The 21,236-nt window shown below is 31.6% G+C and overlaps 3 protein-coding genes across 3 annotated transcripts in view; all 3 read right to left on the reverse strand.

Annotated features, from left to right (window-relative positions):
• LOC122719867 overlaps nucleotides 1-14,515 on the reverse strand; it is a 51,218-nt gene extending 36,703 nt beyond the window's left edge. Inside the window, exons 1-4 of the mRNA XM_043946086.1 lie at nucleotides 13,808-14,515; nucleotides 12,750-12,923; nucleotides 12,057-12,396; nucleotides 11,769-11,949 (exon numbers count right to left, since the gene is read on the reverse strand). Coding sequence (XP_043802021.1) covers nucleotides 11,769-11,949; nucleotides 12,057-12,396; nucleotides 12,750-12,923; nucleotides 13,808-13,939 — 827 coding nt within the window. The 5' untranslated portion in view covers nucleotides 13,940-14,515. The remainder of the gene's footprint in view (nucleotides 1-11,768; nucleotides 11,950-12,056; nucleotides 12,397-12,749; nucleotides 12,924-13,807) is intronic.
• On the reverse strand, nucleotides 1,899-5,856 carry LOC122720033 (zinc finger protein 239-like). The gene is made up of 2 exons (XM_043946437.1): nucleotides 5,730-5,856; nucleotides 1,899-5,050 (listed from the first exon to the last, which is right to left on the reverse strand). The coding sequence occupies exon 2, from the start codon at nucleotides 5,026-5,028 to the stop codon at nucleotides 3,907-3,909; it is 1,122 nt and encodes a 373-aa protein (XP_043802372.1). The 5' UTR covers nucleotides 5,029-5,050; nucleotides 5,730-5,856; the 3' UTR covers nucleotides 1,899-3,906.
• On the reverse strand, nucleotides 7,423-10,238 carry LOC122720034 (zinc finger protein 41-like). The gene is made up of 2 exons (XM_043946438.1): nucleotides 9,394-10,238; nucleotides 7,423-8,506 (listed from the first exon to the last, which is right to left on the reverse strand). The coding sequence occupies exons 1-2, from the start codon at nucleotides 9,411-9,413 to the stop codon at nucleotides 7,423-7,425; spliced, it is 1,104 nt and encodes a 367-aa protein (XP_043802373.1). The 5' UTR covers nucleotides 9,414-10,238.
• Nucleotides 14,516-21,236: the final 6,721 nt, after the last annotated feature.

Consider the following 21,236-nt stretch of genomic DNA (forward strand, 5'->3'; position numbering starts at 1 on the left):
TCTAACATAAACGACAGAAACAAAGGGGGTAGTAAATTTTATTTACTACAAAGATTCAAGGAAAATTTAAACATCTCCCCTCTCTCTTCATTTGGCGCTCTCATGTCGGCGCAAATGAGCGCTCAGGGTGCCCCGTTGAGTGAAACGTTTCTCGCAAATTTTACACTTGTAAGGTCTCTCGCCTGTGTGAGTTCTTCTATGCTTGATCAGATACTTCCTCGAGCTAAACGCTTTCCCACAAAATTCACACACCTCCGGTTTCTCTCCGGTGTGTATCCTAATATGAATTTTCATGTACTGCCTCCTGATCAATTTGCCACAAACCTCGCAAGCCACTTGACTCTCCCCGGTATGAGTCCAAAGATGTTCCTTGTAACAGTAACTGTAGAACGTCTCGAATCCGCATATCTCGCATTTGTACTTCCTCCTGTTCTCAGGCTGGCTATGAATCTTCATGTGACTTCTCAGATAGACCCGATTACCGAAAGACTTGTGACAAATCTCGCAGGTGCAAGGCTTGTCGTCGGTGTGGACACTCATGTGCGTCTTCAGCGTCGCCTTCAGGTAAAACCCTTTGTTGCAAATCTCGCAGAACTCGGTGAACTCCTTGTTGTGCCTTCTTATGTGTATTTTCAAATAATATTCCGAGGTGAGTTTCGCGCCGCACACGTGGCATATGTGAGGCGCCCCGTGCAACGTTTTGTGAACGTTCAGGTACTTCTTCTTCTTGAACACCTTGTGGCACACGTTGCACTCTATCGGGCCAACCGAAACACTCTCCTGCTGCTCCTCCCTCTTCACACCTCCCTTTACCACCGCTCTCTCCTTTCCCCTGTGCTGCTTCCCTTCCACGCTTCCCTTCGCCGCCTTCGACTCTTTGCACCGACCCCGCCGATGCTTGAACAACTGCACCTTCTTCGCGAAACTCTCGCAACACGTGTCGCAAGTGTATTTCTTTTCGGCCTTTCTCAACGCCTCCCGAGTTCGAAGGATCGACCGCTCGGTTCTGTGCACCAACAGTGCACCCTCCGTGTCGAACTCTTCGTCGCACGACTCGCATCGATACGATGCCTCCTCCTGAACAACGCACGAGTCGTTACCGACACCATCCTCGACAACGAGAAACGATCGATCCTCCTCATTGGACGATTTAGGGGCGCGAGATTGATTCGGCTTGGCTGCTATCGTCTTCACGTTTTTCGCTCTGCAAAAAGACAACACAGCGTGAGCCAGCCTTGCAATGGGGGACGCTTTGCACGCGCAGAACGAGAAGAACAACAATATTGGCTATATGTGGAGCTGATGTTATTAATCGAACGAGGCTCGAGTCAAGAGGAGGGGAGGAGTTCAAAAAGTGTAGTTTTGATTCTGTGTGCCGAGAATTTTATTTTGTACCGTCGTAAATTGAAGGGGGATGAAAATATTTGAATTTTTGAAATATGATTCGTCGAGTGGAGCGATTAAGTTATGTATAGGTGTTACGACAATTTTCAGGGCACAGTATTGAAAGAAGGTGAAGCTACTTACTGGAAAAAAGCCAAGTCAGATCGTTATCGATTCGTTAGCGGATCCCTTCGATTTTTTCGATCAATCGTTCGGACAAGTGATACGAGATAAAAGAATTGTTTTTCGTAGACACGTTTGCACAAAATGCACACAGCCGTGAACAAACGGAAGAAGATGTAACGAATTTGTAACGGAACGTTAAGATTTTTTTATATCGATATTATGCGATATTCGCGTTGTCCTTTTTTCCATTTTTTTTTTTTTTTTTTATTATTATTTAGAAGTTTCGTTTATCCGAATTGATAGATAATCAGACACAGATATAAACAAAAGAATCGAGTCGGTAATTTGCAATGCATGAAACAAGATGTTTACTATATTGTTTATTTTATATGAATTTGCTTACAAAAGAAGACTATTGACTATCTGATCTGGGATAATAAACAATGATTGGATAGAGTAGAAATAATTGAAATAGATTAGCGATATCATACATTCATTCGATTCACACACGATATTCCTGATTTATATACAAAATCTATTGCATACATAAGGAATTAGATAACTATAAATTTAAGTCAACTTTCATTCGTTTTATCGATAAAAATGCAAATCTTAAAATGTTACGGATATTATAACTGTAATACTATCTACATTTAATTCTCTAAGTGACATATCACACTACAATTATTGGTTATGACAATAGGTAAAAAAAAAAAAAAAAAANAAAAAAAAAAAAAAAAAAAAACGAAAGAAAATGTTTTCCCCTTTCTCTATACCAAATATATAAAGGTAACATAAAGGAAAAGCTGCGATAAATAAGACGTTCACTAAAGTATCTATACTTACATTATAAATTAAGAAAAATTGTCATGAAACAATATAACGTTTAATTAGAAGAAATTGTTTCTTAAGAATAATTAATATATATATCATAATTATTTCGTACACTTAACGAAAAAAGTTATTATCACAAATTGAAGTACCATTTCATCATATAAGTTTATAATAAATCCTATTAATTTATAATAATTTGTAATAATGTGATTGTTTTTACGCTCAATTTGCATTTATTAAAAGCGTAGACAATATTTAATCTTTCAAATCGAAACAATGAATTATATCAATGGATCTATCAATATCATTTTTTCAATTCATAATTTTCAGCTTTTATAACGTTAATTCGTTAATTCGGATATCTTAAATATATATTTTTCTTTTTTCTTTTTTTCCTTTTTTTTTTCGCGGAAATTATACCGCATAACAACTAAGGCACTATCGTATATTTATCGATCACTAATTTAAAGCACCTCTTGCAAAATTCTATGTAATAACTTTATACATGTATAATATTTACGAAGAAGTGGTAAATCAATGTATGTGCGTATAAAATAAGATTGAGTATTCAGGAAAAATATAAAACCTATCGAAGCGTGGACGGTTGTTCTATAAAATTCTACATAAAAAATTTCTCTCAACGCTTGCGCGAGAATGAAGTATAAAACGTGAAATTTTACAAGAAGATGTGAACATCGGTAAGAACTATTATATGCAGATTTACAATTTTCGTATTTCTATTTGTATGTTAAAGTTACAAAAGGAAAAGGAGACAGTTAACTTACAATTAACTTCGTTTGAATGTGTTAATAAAATGGAATTCGTCTTAAATTTTGCATAATAATTATGCAAAATCAATCGTAGTATAAAAAGATTAAATGCAAATATAAAAAAGAATAGTCGAAAATTACTACAGGAATGCTTTGCATCCTGGCCAATGTTTTCAGCCCTGCAAATTGATCATCTTCTAGCCAATCTATCTAACAAATGATCTCGAGCATCACTGTCTTTCATTTTGCCTTACAAGTTGACCAATTTCGATATCCAATACCTAACTACCTATGGCCAAGATGCAATAAAACAGCATTGAGCTTGAGACATACATACAAACGTACATTATTTCGAACATGTTAGCGAGGAACTCTTATAGCACATTGTGTCATCCTCATCTCATTAAAAGTTAAACTTGAAACATGGTCATTATTCAAGAATTATGTTTCAATTCATTCAATGAATATCAAGAATGTGAACAGTGATTCATCATCAACTATATATGTGCGTAATAAATGCTTCAAACACTAACACGAATTATTTTTCTCAACATCTTAATTGTTCCTCTATTACAATTTCATCATTGTATAAAAATAAACAACCATTCATATTACAATCACGACTGATTAAAATATCTATCCCTCTTTCGATCATAAATAATACAAATACCACCCCACCATACTATATAAGCATAGTAACCATAAGTAACTTTCTCCTTACAAGTGGATAAACTCTTTTACAAGGCCTTGTAATCGTTTCAGAATAATTAATTCGTTAATCATACGAAATATCCTAACTAGGTAACAATATAGTTATCGTATCAAGAGACTGCTCTTGATGCTGGACCTCTTGTTCCTGTTTCAACTGTTGCTGTTGCTGTTGCTCCTGCTGCTGTCGCGCACTCTGTTTAGCGTGAGTCTTTAAGTGTGAGTTTAACATCGTTTTCGAGGCAAAAGATTTATGACAACATGTGCAAGGATACGGTCGATCGCCGGTATGACCTCTGAGGTGCACCACCAGGGTGGTACGTTGGGTGAATCGTTTCTCGCAGTGGGTGCACTTATGGGGTCTTTCACCTGTATGCGTGCGCCGATGCACGCTCAGATAATTCTGAGAGATAAATCCTTTGCCGCAGAGATCGCAAACGTGTGGTTTCTCACCTGTATGCTTTCGTAAATGCACGGTCAAGTAAGTCTTACTGGACACAGCCTTGCCGCAAACGGGGCAAATGTATTCGTTCTGGGGTCCCACGTTTCCGTGGGTCTTCATGTGGACCAGCAACACCTGCTTTCTCGAAAAACGTTTATTGCAGAGCTCGCAGTGATGCTTCCTCTGTGGTGGGACGTAATCAGGTTGGTGCAGCTTCGCGTGCAATCTCAAACCTTGACGATAGCGAAACGGAGCGTGGCATATCTCGCATTGAAACGGTTTTTCGTCCGAGTGCACTGCCTGGTGTTCCTCGTAACCGGCCGAAGAATCGAAACTGGCGCCGCAAATCTCGCACTCGTACTCTATATTGTGCTGCTTCTGATGAGCTATCAAACTCTCTTTATCATCCATAACATAGTCGCACGTCTCGCAAACGTAACTCTCGTTAGTTTCGTGCTCTGCTTGATGCTCCTTAAACGTGGACATCTTCGCGAAACTGCAACCGCAGTGCTCGCATACAAACTGGTCATCTTGAACCTGCACCTCCTGTTCCTGTTCGTGAACTTTTAAATGCAGCGCCAGAGCATGCTCGGAAACGAAACCGTCTCCGCAGAGATCGCACTGCACGATACCATCGGTGATGATTATCTCCGTATTCTCCACGGTCGGCACGTGCAAACGATTCGCGATGAGCAGCTGTTCCGTGTCTTCCTCTTGTTTGAACATCTCGTTCGGGCTGCATTCCTGCTGATCCTGAGCTAGCATCGGTACCTTTGTCGTAAAATATCTGGAAAGAAGAGAGACACAAAACGTAGGTCAATCAACGTATCGTTTGCATTCGATCGATATACTTTACTCTCTTTCCTTTCAAGGTGTTCAGTGTCGTTAAAATTACGTCAAAAATTTTAGGGGGAGGGATAAGATATATGTTTAAACAAATATATCTATACGAGATAAAGTGCCTCAGTGCTTTCCAGTATTTTTTTTTTTTTTTTTTTTTTTTTTTTTTTTTTTCTAAATTGCGTTCTTACCGTTCGAAATCTTTTTCTACCCGTAAATTTATACAGTATACGCATCTTAAATGCGTTTATTTTAATATAAATAATAATATCAATTTAGGAAATATATTACGTAATGGTATTGTAATATACTTCCACAGAATCTTTTCAATATTCGTCAAATATCGAGTTTCTTGATTTAGCATTTTAGCAAACTCAATAATCCAATATATTTGGTATTTATACAAATTAATAAATAAAAACATTAGCTAAAAAGTTTTACAATAACCGTTCGTACATAATTAGTAATTGCAAAAGTTATATAGTCAGTAATTTCAATATATTTGTATCATAACAAGAATAATATCGTTAAATATTTAAAAAATCACACGATAATTTATAATTGTATCATAACACGATTGTATATATATATATTTTAATATATAGATTTTCTATTATTACACTTACCACATGCTGTACTGTTTTACCGACGATCCAATCACATGATATCCGCCATCTTGAATTAAAACTTGAGTTTATAACCAAATATAGACAACAATAAATTTAATCGTTATTATAGAAAATTAAGTTTTATAAGAAAAAAAATCTTTGCAGATAAATAATTTATATAATACAATTTTGTTTAACATCAAGATTTATACGTAATTTTGAATTTACAAGATTAGAAAAAAAAAAAAAGGAAATTATAAATAACTATTCTATTATAAAAAAATTTTAATTCTTATGTCAATTATTCAATATCAAAATTACACAAATAATAATTTTAAAACTATATCTCGAAAGATAATTAAAATTTGTTAAACTCAACGATAAACATTAGAATTTATTATTAAAAATAATTATACGAACATATTTTTTCGTTTTAGTATAATTAAATATAGATTATTAATATGTAAAAATAAAAGAAGAAATATTATTTCAAAATGGTTATACAAAACTATCTAATAACATTGAAAACTTTAATTAGACAAAAAAAATTACATTCAAGAGTGATAAAATTTTTAGAAATCTTTTAGTAACGATTACGTCCAACGATTAATTATAACTATGTTATTAATATCAATAGCAGAGATCTTGTTTTTACGAAGTTACATAGAAATATTTAAGCGTCTTCATACTTACGTTTTACGATATTTATAATATATATTGTGACCCTGTACTTATATTATTTAGAGGCACATGAATTCGTTAATGCTCTGAATTGTTAACTATATCATTTTTATCTATCGTTTAAAAAAAAAATACTTAAAATAATCATGTAATCGTATATTAATTAAATGCTAATACTTTTCTATCTATTGTAACGATATTTTAACATCAAATAACTTTTAACACTATATATATATATATATACGCAATTGCTTAATTATAATTAGCTCTTCTATGTAAAATGTCTTTTTCCATTCTATCGATTAAAATTTTTCAAAAATTCTATCTTTTTAGGCACATTATAAAGTTATTTCGTTAAACAGGTACTAATTTTAGTTGAAGCAAATTTCGCGTTTGAAATTAATATCTCTGAACGGAATTGCGAGATTCTAATAATCGTAAAAGATATCCTATCATTTAAAATATTCAGGATATACACGAACAAACAGTATCACAGTGACGACATGCATATTACACATAAGATTAATCAATTAATCATTTCTTTTATGCATTTTTGCTACTAATTAACAAACTCGTCTGAATTTAAAAATGCAATAAATTACTATTGTTGAATCTCGCGATAATTCTGACGAGATAATTCGTAGTATGCACAATAATTTAATAATAATCTATTTATATAAGCAAGTTTGAGGCACTTTGCGAGTTATTTTTCTACAAAGAAATCATATTTGTCGAAGAAAAGAAAAATTTCACAAAGAAAAATATTCTTAAAACGGAGAGAAAAAAAATAAATAAATTTCTATTTCTATACTAGACTAGAAACGAATACAAGTTTTCGCATCATCATCAATAAGATGAACTTTAACCAACAGATAATAAATGATAAGTTAAAAGGAAAAAAGAAGATAAAAATAAAAAAAAAAATTCATGAACTTTCGTAAAAAAAAAAAAACAAAAAAAAAAAAAAAAGAAAAAGAATCCGAATCGATGAGTATTTTTTCTTTTTTCGAATCAACGATAACGATTCGATTCAATGCTTTTTCATATGATTCAGCATGATGGTTCTGGTAACGAATCCTTTACCGCACAACGTGCACGTATAAGGACGTTCTCCCGTGTGATATCGGCGATGGACGGTAAGCGTGGATGCTTGAGTGAACGACTTCCCACACATGGCACAAAGATACGGCCTCTCTCCCGTATGAATACGTTGATGCACCACGTAGTACTTGCGGTGTGTAAAACCTTTGCCGCAGACGTCGCACACGAGCGGTCTGGACCTATGTACAGCCTTATGGGTAGTCAACGATTCGATGCTCGCGAATTGCTTGGAGCACGAGTCACACGGGTACGAGAGTACCGATTTGTTGGTCGACGCAATGGTACCGCTAATACTGCTAGTGACCGGATCACCGGAAGACACTACTACGGTGTCGGTTATCCTATTATCGTTGCCCGGCTTGTGAGTTTTCGCATGATGATTGTACAAATTTCGGGTCTCGAAGCGCATCAAACATCTAGGGCAGGAGTAAGGCTTCTCCTGGCCGACCTCGTGCATCCTCCTGTGCCGCTCGAATAATGTACGATACCGGAAACTGGCTTGGCAACGATCGCAGGCGAACGTCTTATCGACGTTCACCGATGTCGATATCGTCGGTATCGGTGCGCAGGAGGTTGCTGGTGGCGCGGAATGCGTGACCTCGTGCATCCTCAAATGACTCAGAGCAAAGAAACTCCGTGAACAAATGGTGCACGAGTATCTCATCGGATTATTCTCTATGTTGTGCTCGAACTCCGGCAAGGCCGAATGACTGGTTCTTATGTGGTAATTCAGTTTCAGAGCGCTTCGAAACTCAAGGCCACACGTGGAACACGGATGGGATTCGGTGACTATCTGCACGTGATCCATGAGAATCTGATCGGAACAAATGGATGGCAAGTGGGATGGGACGGTTTGATACGTTGAGGACATCATCGACGATTGATTGGAGAACATAGTGTTGTTCTGAAGCAAAGTACAAGTGACGGGTAAACAGGTATCTCCCGTCTCGGGCGATGGCGAAAGTATTTGACGTAGCATCCCCGACAATCCGCCGAACGTCTCGCTTCCTTCCCTGAAATTGACAAAACCCAAGGACAATGCAGCGGCGAACACCACCGGTACAATAGATAGACAGGCATTGCCTTTTTTTTTTTTTTTTTTTATTCGTTCCTGTGATCTTTGCTTTCTCTCTTGCAATAGGCAGCGGTGTGAAAAGATAGAAAAGCGAGAGAAATAGAGTACACGCTGCGTGACTTCTGTATAGTGACCGTGCAAAGTGCTTGGGCATTGTGGTTTTTCCTTTCCAAAGACACAGAAGTACAGAGAGTGCCGACGAGAGCGCAAGTGCAAATCGAGCTTAGAGAGTTTTGTCGTCATCGTTTCTCTATTTTAACGCCTTCATGATCTTCCTCGTTAATATGAAGAATATATTATATGTTGTAGAAATATATTATATTCCTCAAATAAGGATACACGTCTCGGAAGATCGTAAAGAAAGCAATGTTTATATCTTCACTTTACCTTTGGAGTTTACACGATAAATATAGTTGTCTTGTCCTTTGAAAATTTAAATATATTATTTTTGTGTATAAATAGACTGTTATAAATAAGAACGTTATATGCTCGTGATGCTTTTTACTACTTTATTTATGTTAAATGAATTAGTAATGAATCTAATTAAAAAAGAATGAAATATACGCGTATTTTGATTAAATCTTAAACTATCTCTCGCCTTTTCACATCTCTAGACTCTAGAATGAAGTAAATTGGCATAAACCGAAGAAAGAAATTAAAGATTTCTACAGCAAACCAGCAGAAGAAAAAAGTTAAGCTACAAAACTCAGCAAAGAAGTTAGAAGAAAGCAAAACCCTTACTAAAAGATCATTATCTTTACTAAAGATACATTATTTTTAAAGAGATCAAATTAATGTAGTATCATATGATAATTAGATCCTCACCTTTGAACCGATATCCACATAGTCTCTTCTTGTCTTCTTCCATCACATTTCTCTTGTATTCAACATTCTTAACTTGAAAGTCCATTTACGTTATCATGTAAACAGAAATATGATAAATGCACTGTAACAATTTGTAAATGGAAACAAGAAATATTTCAAAGTTTATAATCACTTTTTTTCATCATTACTCGCAATCGTGATAAAAATTACGCAAGTACAATTATAATGCATCCATATTAATTTTTTATATACCGATGCAAATGTACTGCGTAAAAGAAGAAAATATACAAAATGAATTGCAGAAAATTACTTTTTAATTGGCGCGTAAACGCAGCCTGATTTTGTCGAAAGCGTCGAAAAATGTAAATTAATTTTACAAAATATTTCGACTGCTTTTTTTTAACCGAATAAAATAATTCGCGCAATTTAATGCAGCGCGTTTAAAATATGCGTATAATTAAAGCGCATCGAATTTTCAGCTTAGAAAAGCTTATGCTGAAACGAGCGCTATATAATTCCAAAGAATAAAATCACGAAATTCTTTGGTAATATCGCGTATATATATATACATATATATATATATAATATATAATAAATTTCATTCGATATATATATTATACTTATAGACTATTTTTAGATAAAAAACAAAAGTTCCAAAATATGCAAAAACTGATACTCGCCTTAAACAACATGCCTGAGATCCTCTTCATGTTTCTCACGCGATGATTATTCTTCAATTCTTCATCACATCTTGATACAATCATTACTCTAATTGTTTTGGTTTCTCTTTCATTTTTTAAATAAACTTTCTTTTTATCGTAAAACACTCGATTATTTTAAAGTGACATCTAATAAAGATGCCGTATCCGTAAATGTTATTGATTGAAACCGAACTAGTGGCAATAATACCACATAGTTTATCAGCGAGTTGTGTGCGCAATTAACAGAATGATAGCACTTACAGACTAGCCGATATATTAATTATGTGGTCCTGACAATAATGTAAAAGCGTAGGCATTGGAAAGCACGAAGACGACAAGAAACGGTATTTGAATTTTTTTTCTCTTTTTACGAATTATAATATAACTTGGTGATATTTTTTAAATACACCAAGCATCTATCATATCGTGACGTTAACTTACGAAATATTAGTTTGTGATTTTTGGTCGGCCTATTGTCGGCCGTGTGCGGCATTTTGTGCCTTCACGTAAGCGTGGGATATTGATACTGACAACATGTAAACATCTGGTTCTCAATTGAACAGAGGGATTAAATACCTATATATGCGTCAAGTGCAATAAAACAACTGATTCAATTACATACACACAAAAAATACTGATAAAAGTGTTAATAACGTAGATATGTATATAATTAGTAAAATCCCTTTGTTCATTTATTGTACATGTATCAATAATAACTAGAATAGAGTTCATTTAAATAAGAAAATTGTAATGAAATTGATTCGTGAAAACATTGTATGTGAACAGTCTTAATATTTATGTTTATATAATTCTTATTAAAAGGAACTCTAAATACATGCTATCACATGAAGGAATATTCAGATATTTTGCAATTTGTTTTATAAAATAAACATATTCATAAAAAAAAATTGATATTTTATCTAAATATGTTTTACGTACAATGAAATAATTTCATAAAAATGAAATACAAGATAGATTCTTAAAATATTAAAAAAAAAGGAAAGAAAAAAAGAAAGAAATCAAATTGCAAAATACAGAGAGCCAAAGATGGTTGTGGGGTGTGTATTAACTTACCTTGTCATTTTATTGCACCTTATTCATTCAAATTAGGTGACTAACTCTTACGGATTTTAATTAAAATGAAAAATGAAAATTGTAGAAAATATGTGTACAATCAACAATAGCAAAAATAAAAAAAAATGAATTAATATTATTTAAAATATATTTAGAAAATAATTAATATAAAAATATTAAATGTTATTGACATAATAATAATAATAATAATAATAATAATAATAATAATAATAATAATAATAATAATAATAATAATAATAATAACAATAACAATAACAACAACAATAATAATAATCTATAATTTATAAATTTAAAAAGAAAAATTATTTATAAATGAAATAATATGAAATATCATAAATATAAATGTATGTTTCCAATGGAAATTATTATACTAAATCAATTTATTTTAGGTTATGTAAGTTTCAATTTTGTAGAAAGAAAAAAAGAAAAAAAGAAAAAAAAAAAAAAAGAAAAGAAAAAAAAGAAAAGAAAAAAAGAAAAGAAAAAAGTCATAAAAATGTTTGTGTAAGTGTGTGTGATCTCCACAACAAAATGGCACCTTTGGCCCTTAGGATATAAAAGTATGGATAAAAGACTCACCCAGATTTGGGATCCCCATCAGCTGGCTGTGGAATTGGCATCTCAGGCATATCTGAGATCTTCTGTTGCTGCAGTCCTGAAGGACCTGCTTCATCACATGCCAAGGAAACATTTACAAAAGTAGTAGGCTCTATGGTTCTATTGCTGGGATCTTCTTCACTTTCTTCTTTTACAGGTAGGCCTAATAAAAAGAAAAAGATTTAAATATTTTTATTTTTATTCATTTAACAAGAAAATTCTAAAAAAAAAAAACTAATAATAAAAATATATAAATGCTACGATATTTACCTTCATCTCCATCGCATTCTTCGTCAGAATTTTCTTCATCTTCACTACTTTCCTCTTCATCTTCTTGTTGCGTAGAGCTTGTTTGATTCTGTGGTATTTGGTTATGTGTAGTTTGTGAACTTGGACCAGGTACTGCCTGAATAGTTTGTACAGAATTGCTGCTGGTGTCCATAGGAACTGAGGTGATTTGTTGTTGATTAGCACTGGATATTATCATGGGAATACCCAAACCCATGTTATCCATCATACCCATCCCCATATTGTTTTGATGCTCCTCTACTTGCTGCATCACATTGCCATCTAACCTGTTCTCTGTACTCTGTTCTTGTTTCATTACACTCTGTAATTGAGTAAGGAACAAAATTTATCATTTACAAATATTTTTAATTAAATAAAAATATTTTTTTATCTTTTATAACTCAACTTAATATAACCTTCAAATGTATCAATACATCAAGATATATCAAAATTATTAGAATATATTTTAAGTATAAAAATAAATTAGAAATAGCAAAGAAAATTCAATACATTAAACAATTAAAAAACTTACAAAAGTATGAAATTTAAAATATTTTTATCATTAACACTAGCAGTAACTAAGGTAAACATGGAACTGAATGTCAAAAAATAAAAGAATGTCTATTTTTAGATTTTGTTACACATAGAAATAAATGTATGTATATGAAAAATTACCGGATTGAGAACATTGGTAACATAACCCTGTTTGTCTTCTAAACTGACTTCTCCTAGCCATTGCAAAAGTTGTTTTTCTGCGTTTGCTGTTGTATTCCAAAATTGATAAAATAATTCTACTTTATACACACAATCATCGCATATCTTCTTAGGTAACTTATCTTCTCTTGTAAGCTGTAATCATATGTAAAAAAAAAAAAAAAATAATTTACAACAAATATTTTATTTATATAATAAAAATATTTTAATAAAGCAAAATATAATAGTCTTTGAATAATATGAATTAACAATCAATGTAACAATAAAACAAAAATTTTAAATTTTAGGTAATACTTTCAAAATATATCAAAATAAAATATATATTATATTCATTTATTCAAACAATATATTGAACATTTATTTATTAATGACTAAAATTAATGATTTAAATTTTATAAATAAAAAATTGTATTTTCAAATTTCAAATATAAAAGTGAAATTAATTCAATTTTTTATAAAAACGATTTCGAAATAATATAATATAACATTAAAAATAAATTAATAAAACCATTTTAAATAATACAAATAAATAATTAATTATAGGCATTTTATAATAGAAACAATGGTGTCGAAAACAAGATGTCGAAAAGAAAGAGGATTATTCAGTTATATAGTTGCTGTAAATAGAAAAACACATTGCGAATCGTCGTTTGAAATGAAAATATTAAAAGGCTACTACTCAGGTGATGAAAAATTTGGGTAGATTCGCAATACATTAAGGTAGGGAAAAAAGCGCGGCAAAATTTTATTGAATAATTTGTAGCGTCATGAACAAATTAAATAAATTGAAGAAAAAAGGAAACATAAATAGTGTAACATCAATATACAGCTATTTGGATATCATTATTTTGGAATTGCTTGTAATTTCTTGTCTATAGGGCGATCTCTAAAACAATCGGGAGCAAATACATCTACTGGGAGGTCGAAAAGTCGTGGACGATTGTAGAAACGCGATGTAGCTATGAAAATGCACAAGATGGCGGATCGCCATTGTCGAAGCGATGGCGTAGTTGGCTTACCTTGACCGGTAGACAGGCAGCGATCTTGAGAAATATTTGTCGTACGTCTCCTTCACCCTCGAAAATTGGCACCGAAACACGGTCCTTCACGAGACATAATCGACACAAGTCCAGATAATCGAGGGAGGACATTTTACCATGTAAAACGCCAGCTCGAGACGCAAAACCGCGCCCGTAGACGCGAACGCTGTTTCAATCCAAGCCGGAGAAGACCCCGCGTTCTTCCGTACGCGTCGTTTGCTCACTATACTACCTCGACCAACTTCGTTAATATTCGGTTACCTTCGTTTCTTTACGGATAACTTCGGAAATACTCGGCAGAACGATTGCGTATCGATCACGTCGCGCTTGAAGCCAACAGCTTTTACACACGACAGTTTTGAACGTTGCGAAGACTTTTTTCTTTCAAATTCATCATTAATTAATATGGGTGGACTACTCCATCAGACATCGTCATCGCTAAATCATTACCAGACAAGAAAAACTAACACTTTTACGGTATTGATTATGTTTTTTAATTGTTTATTTCTTTAATACGATTTACGTCGTACTTTGATAAAATCGCAAAATGGCTAAAATCTTCACCAATCTTATGTTTCATTTTTAATTAATAAAATTATATGTAATAATCCAAATCGTATAGACTTCGTATAGACTTGCCTTAGATATATAATGATTGATCGTCCAGGTGTTTAAGAGGTCGGCCAAGTTAATGCAAACCTATCAAATTTTCATGCACAATTACTCCCACTTCTACGTGTGGATACAATCACGCATGATCAAACAGACAGGGCATGCTTGTCGATGAATAATAAGAATAAATCAGACTTTTGAAAGGAATATATTTATCGAAAATCAGTAATATCGAGTTTATAATGTTTATAATATCGAGTTTAGAATTATATATAAAATTTCATATTAGATTATTTCATTATTATTTTGAAAGATTATATTTTTTTATATATATCGAGTATTCGTAAATGATCATGTGACTTATTCGGAAAAAATAGAATGCATATTTCTAATCATTTTATTTACGTAAAATTGATTTTAAAATATATGTAATAAATAAATTTAGAAAATTTAAAAAAAAATAATAAAAAGTTTCTTAATTTTATTAATTTAAAATGAAATATTTTATTATTTATTTATATCTATTAATTTATATCTATTAATCAAATTAGAATTTTATATATGAAAAATAATATATATTATTGCATTATTCATTGTTGATAGCAATCTATAATAATTAGGATAAAGTTTGAATTTTGAAATTTTACAATATATTTAATTTTAATAATTTTCAAAGATATGAAAATACAATTTTTGACTTGTTAATTTTTAGTTTCTGAAAATTATAAAGAAATTAAATTATCTACGTTTTAATATGTTTGAATATGCAAACGACAAAAATTTTTAATATCACTCTGAATGACAGCCATAGCCACGTAAAACTAACAAGGACGGTACAGTGCTGCCACGTTTCTATGTCGTTGAAACTAAGTAACTTATATATAGCTTCACACTATTAAAGATATCAATGATTTATCTTGTCTTTTCTATTGTTAATAGTTGATTAAAGTTTATTATATATGATAACCTGATTCAAATTGCAATTTCTATTTTTTGAACTCTTTATCATTTTCAATACTTTTTAAATTACAAAAAAGATTTTTGTAATTTAATTATTCTTATTTATAAAAACTTTAAATTATTAAAACTCAAATTCTATTATATGTACATATAATTATATTTCTATACAATTTTTTCATGCTTTCGCATTATAAGTGATCTATTATTTTTTTAAATTAAAAATATATTAAATATAAAAACCAATATAAAAAATATCTAATAATAGTACAATTTCATTAAATTCCATTCAGTAAATTTTTTTTCAAAATTATTATTGTATTTTATATTTTATCATGGTTCATTCGATTCGTATTTTAATATGATACAATAAGTTGTTATCTGTTCGGTAAGATTTCGTCCCAGGTATATTAAGAAAAAAATAACGACATATATTTTAGATAAAAAAAACTGCTTTATTGTGGCAGAGCACATGTATTATCATATACCAGCATATAATTAGGAAGTCCATAGTAATTTACAAATTACGATCCACTTAAACGTCGGTACACGTGGCGGTGTATGCAGGCAGATTTGGGAACCGATTTCGATCACACGCATGCTGTTATCGTATTTATTTTCTTCTTATCTCTTCGATCGTTCAGCTTTTATCATTTCGTTTAACATTAATTTTTCTTTCAATATTTTTTATTTTTTTTTTTTTTTTTGGATGGGGGAAGGGAAGAAGGGGGACTTTCTAAAGATCCTTGCAACGACGGTGCATTATTTATAATACATGAAAACGAGGGATATGTGGTCTTCTTCCATTCGATTTTCGAGAAAATTGTACCCGTACAAGCCATTAGGATTTATATTTCCATAATCTCTCTTTTTTTCTTTCAATGAGGACTTTCTTTCGCATTTTACAAATAATCGTAATCATCGCAAGTGATATTTCCAGGCATTTTTTTTTTTTTTTTTTTAATTTCGATAAACAGATTCTCATTTTCGTTTCATTAATTTTAAGAATAAAAACCAAAGTGAAAGCCTTGCATATTTGCATAATAAGATATTTCATTCGAACACGATTCGATCTGAAAAAGCTTTCGTCAATCTTTCTATGTACATTTTAAAGAATCTTGAATTTGAAATTATTAAAAATTTTTTTTTATTTATTTTCATGATAGATGATATTTGGTTTTCTTTATCTAATTGTATCTTAACCTTTCTAATAAAATTTTTCTCATTTGTTATTATTTATGTACATTATAAATTTGTAGAGAAAAGAACTAATTTTCAAATTTAATAATAAAGAGCATAGATAAAAATAAATATTCTCAACGATATCAAACTATTTTACGAATAGATAGACGCATCTATATTATTATGAAATCTGTTACTATAGTTTTTTTTGATAAAACTTTGATCAGAGAAATGAATTAAGTCGTATTTAAACAGTTAAAAAGAAGACTAATTATATAATTATAAAAAAAAGAATTTCGAAAATGCAATACACCAGACTTTGTTGTTCTCTTTTTTCTCGCGTTTAACTTTTAAAATTCTGTTCTCTCTCTCTCTCTCTCTCTCTCTCTCTCTCTCTCTCTCTCTCTCTCTCTCTCTCTTTCTCTCTCTCGATTTTTGCAACTTGCAATCTGCATCGTGAATAAAATCGCGATGAAACTGCACTATTTCGATGCTCATATATAATTAATTAATTAATCGTTAATTTGTTAAATTCGTAACTATTTTTACTTATATTTTATGCTATAACAATAATAGCAAAATTGCGTGAATGTGTGTCTAAATTTTCTCGTTTAATCTCATATCTCTCCGAGTTGTCGTAATGTAAATTTACAGCTATTACAAATATTATTGTTTATATTCGTGTAAGGTAACATTAATGGTAATCATCGTGTTCTTTATCTACTAATACAAAGTTAAAAATGCGGGAAGTTGAAATTTCGCGGTCACGCCGCAGAATATATTCGTATATATTATACGCACATGCATTTTAAAATTTGCCTCTTGTACGAAATTAAGATTAACAGGACGTGCTATTGTACTTAAATAATAAGTCGAAAAAAATGAAATATTTGTAAAATATTAATTATTGAAGATTATAAAAATTAATTTCTTTTATATTATATTATTTCTTTTATATTATCATATTTCTTTATATCTCTATCCTGAATTTGAATGAAACGATAATCGAAAAAAAAAAAATTATGATAATTTTTTATAATTAATTACAACGTTAAATATAACACGTCTTCTTAATTTCAATTTCTATGTTTAAATTTGAAATGCCAATTAATAGGTTATTAAATTTTTAAGCCAATCATGTATTCAATTACGTTAATTCAACTGATCGAATTGTCGAATGTGGGAAACAAGCGGAATAAAAATTCTTGCGCTTTTTATTACAATGGTGTCTGTTAACGGATAATCTTTTAAATTGTTTAAATTCTCTAAATTTATCACTTTATCTTTTTTTTTTTTGAATATTCAATATCGAATGGTTCGAATTCCTTAAAATTGATTATCATTACGCTATATTAAACACGTAGAAATGATAAATTATCCTCGTGAGCCATTGAGCCATTACATATCGAGATATTTAACCAGACACCATGCAAAAATTTCTCGTCCGCTTTTCTCTTCATCGGGGATCAGAACGACTGATTGTTTTTTTTTTTTAATTTCGTTTTTTTTTCTTTTCTTTTTTTTTTTTTTTTTTTCCCTTCTTTTTGTTGTCTATTAAATCTTAATCTCATCTCGCTTATCCAGCAATACTGGGACTAATTAAGCTAGCGTTGGTCGAAGATCGTTGACAATTTATGCATATTTAATACATTTCACACCGTATCGATATAAGACCTCGTTTTAACAAGCTAAAATGATCAAACATCGATGGGAGAAGGATGATAAGAAAAAACGCAATCCTCTATCGTGGTCTGGTACGAAGCATATGTGTCTGACTTTGAATGGTTGTAATCTCCATATCGTTTTAAATTTCGATACACTTTGACATTATGAACTACTATTTGAAAAATTGTATTTTCTTTTTTTTTTAAATTATTCGTATAGCTTCCTTTTTAAACTATACCTATCTATCGTATGCAAGATGATTTGTTTATATTAGTAAAATTTCGTTAATTTGTTTATTACTCATATCCCTTAATTTTTTTACAAGTGAAAAAGTATTTTCGTATATTAAAATGGGATACGAAACCGAGATTGTAATATGTAAATTTGGTGTTAAGTATTCACATAAAAAACGAGTAAATAAATAATGATAATGAGTATTTGAAACGTCAAACATAAGCCTTCGAGATGAGTTTTAATTATCGAGTTTGAAATTTCTGTTTGCTTTTATGGCCATTTGTACTGCAGTAATATTGAAAATTGTATGTCGTACGAGTTATCGTATAATGAAGTAATTAAAATTGAAGGGTTTGCAGTAAGACAACGATAATTTTGATAAAAGATGAAAGAAAAAAGATGATTATTGACACCGTCGTCTCATTAAAATTCTCTAGGAAAAAGGATTATGGATTACGAAATGAATTTTATAAATTAAAAAAGAATATTCCTCCTGCAAACTCTTCAAGCTTTTTGAAGGCTTAAAATGTGAGAAAATGATATTATTACATATCATATTCTATATAGACTATCGCCTATTAATGAAACTTCGTTAATGAAAACTATCTATAACTCGTTACTCGTCGAAATACATCTTTTACTTACTCTTTAATAATATATTTTACCAAAGTAATACAAGGATTCGAACATGCATAAGAAAACGATGGCACTTTAATATAATTCGTGACATTATTTTGAGCTTGCATCTTTTGGAACATTTTGAATTCATTTTTTTTTATTTTTATTTTTTTTTTTTTTTTTATTTTTCTTTTATTCTATTTTCTTCATTAACTATACCAGTCCAAGTTTTCTAAACGAGCTATTCGAAAATCGATCGATTTAATTTAAACAAGCTCTTTTCATAACTCGGTTATCTTTCATCGATATCTGTCTATCAATGGCAAGCAGAATTCGCCATTTCGTTATTATTTATTAATCCGATATTCGACTAGAGCTTTAAATCACACTTTTATATTCTAACTGTCCTCGTATAATCGTCACAAATTTATTTATGAAAAAAAAAAAAAAAACAGATATGCAACATTATTTATTAATTTTGTGTTTAATTATCGGTATTTAATTGTCGAACGAATTTTCTTCGATTTTTCGTTTTAAGCGTTTCATTATGTATCGTTATAAATCGTGTTCTCGATTTTTACAACGCTAAAAATCAAAATACGGATCAAAAAAAAACGGAACAACTTCAGCTACGGACTCGAAGGTATATTAAAGGGTTAATACAAGCTCACTTATCCTTTGCGAAGGATCTCGCTATAAATATAAAGTATTATCTGAAAGTTTATATAATCCTTGTATTATCTTAACACGCTATAACGTCCATTTGAGAATAAAAAAATGTATATCAGATTAATTAGAAACTTTATTCTCGCAGGGGAATAATTTCTTTTTTAAACGTCAATATAATAAATCTCTAATTTAATGATAAATGGATGGAAGGAGGGAAGGGGGACGGGGGACGGGGGATGCATGATCCTTAAATTTAGGACGAGGGGGGAGGGGGGGGGAGGGGGTATTAATTATTATTCATAATTTCGAAAAGGCTACCGTCCTTTACTGCTAATTAGTGTAAACGATCAAAAATCATTTGTTCATTCATTAGGAGGAGCGTACAAAATGAAATTCTCCTCAATCGAAAGAATGTGAAATGCGATTTTAATTTCGTTTAAGTTTCTTCGAATTCGTTTCCATGTTAAACAACGCTCGCAACATGTTTCGTGTTTAACTTCTTTAACGAGCCGTGAAAATTGTCATTCCAATCGATCGTTGTTTGTTCCTATCCTAATATTTTACAAATGGAGTTCGTTCGTTCGTTCTGACGTGGTATCAACGGGGATACAGTAATATGTATCGATTTATCGAATTTTTTTTCTCGTCGTTTCTCTCTTCCTCTCTCTCTCTCTCTCTCGCGCGCGCGCTCTCGCTCTCTCGCTCTTTCTCTCACACACACACACACTCTTTCTCTTTCTCTCTCTCTCTCTCCAACAGAAGATTTACCGATAGGTATGCGATTATGCGATCAAATATAACGTACCGTTGATTCGTCGAATCGCGAATACTTCCGGTTACGTGGCCATTGATCGATCGGTCGTCATCGATTGCGGTTCATCGTTTTCGTTAACCCTTAAACGATTAATTACACGTGAATCGCGATTGCATGTAAATCGTGAATACGAATTTGTTTGATTTTCGAAACGAATATGTGATCTTCTCGTGATCGAAGCGTGAGAGATTGTTAACACGACGGAGTTGAAAGTCACGTTTTTTTTCCAACCCCCTTTTTTTTTTTTTAGTATGTATGAGGTAGCGCGATTTTTCTATGAATTTTTTTACGAATAATCCATGCGCATGAATTTTCTTTTCGTACATTCGACACGGTACGCGTATGACGTTCTTATATATTCTTATATGAACGAAACGTTTATTATTCGTTCGTTATTGTTCGTTCTCGCGGAATTGTTTCGGTGAATGATCGATGGATCTGAAAAATAATGAATTTTAAGGGTTGACGGAGGAACTCGCGTAACGGCACGTAACGAAAGTAACGCGTATACGATGACGAAAGATGAAAATAGAAACTAGAAACGGGAATGCAGGGGGTAAGAAATGAATAAAAATGTTTTAAAAAATGCCTGTCACGTCGGGTCGTCCTTTTTCCTGGCCGTTTTTTTTCTTTTTTTTTTTTTTTTTTTTTTTTTTT

Source organism: Apis laboriosa, unplaced genomic scaffold (genome assembly GCF_014066325.1).
Source record: "Apis laboriosa isolate Shangri-la unplaced genomic scaffold, ASM1406632v1 scaffold9_cov152, whole genome shotgun sequence".
NCBI classification, from domain to species: Eukaryota; Metazoa; Arthropoda; class Insecta; order Hymenoptera; family Apidae; genus Apis; species Apis laboriosa.

What these genes read in the sequence shown, in the direction of transcription:
- LOC122720033 (XM_043946437.1), bottom strand. Translation starts at nt 5,028, where the DNA reads ATGCTAGCTCAGGATCAGCAGGAATGCAGCCCGAACGAGATGTTCAAA.
- LOC122720034 (XM_043946438.1), bottom strand. Translation starts at nt 9,413, where the DNA reads ATGTGGATATCGGTTCAAAG. An exon ending in ATGTGGATATCGGTTCAAAG is followed by an intron (nt 8,507 to 9,393) that starts GTGAGGATCTAA and finishes TGTCAATTTCAG; the next exon opens with GGAAGGAAGCGAGACGTTCG.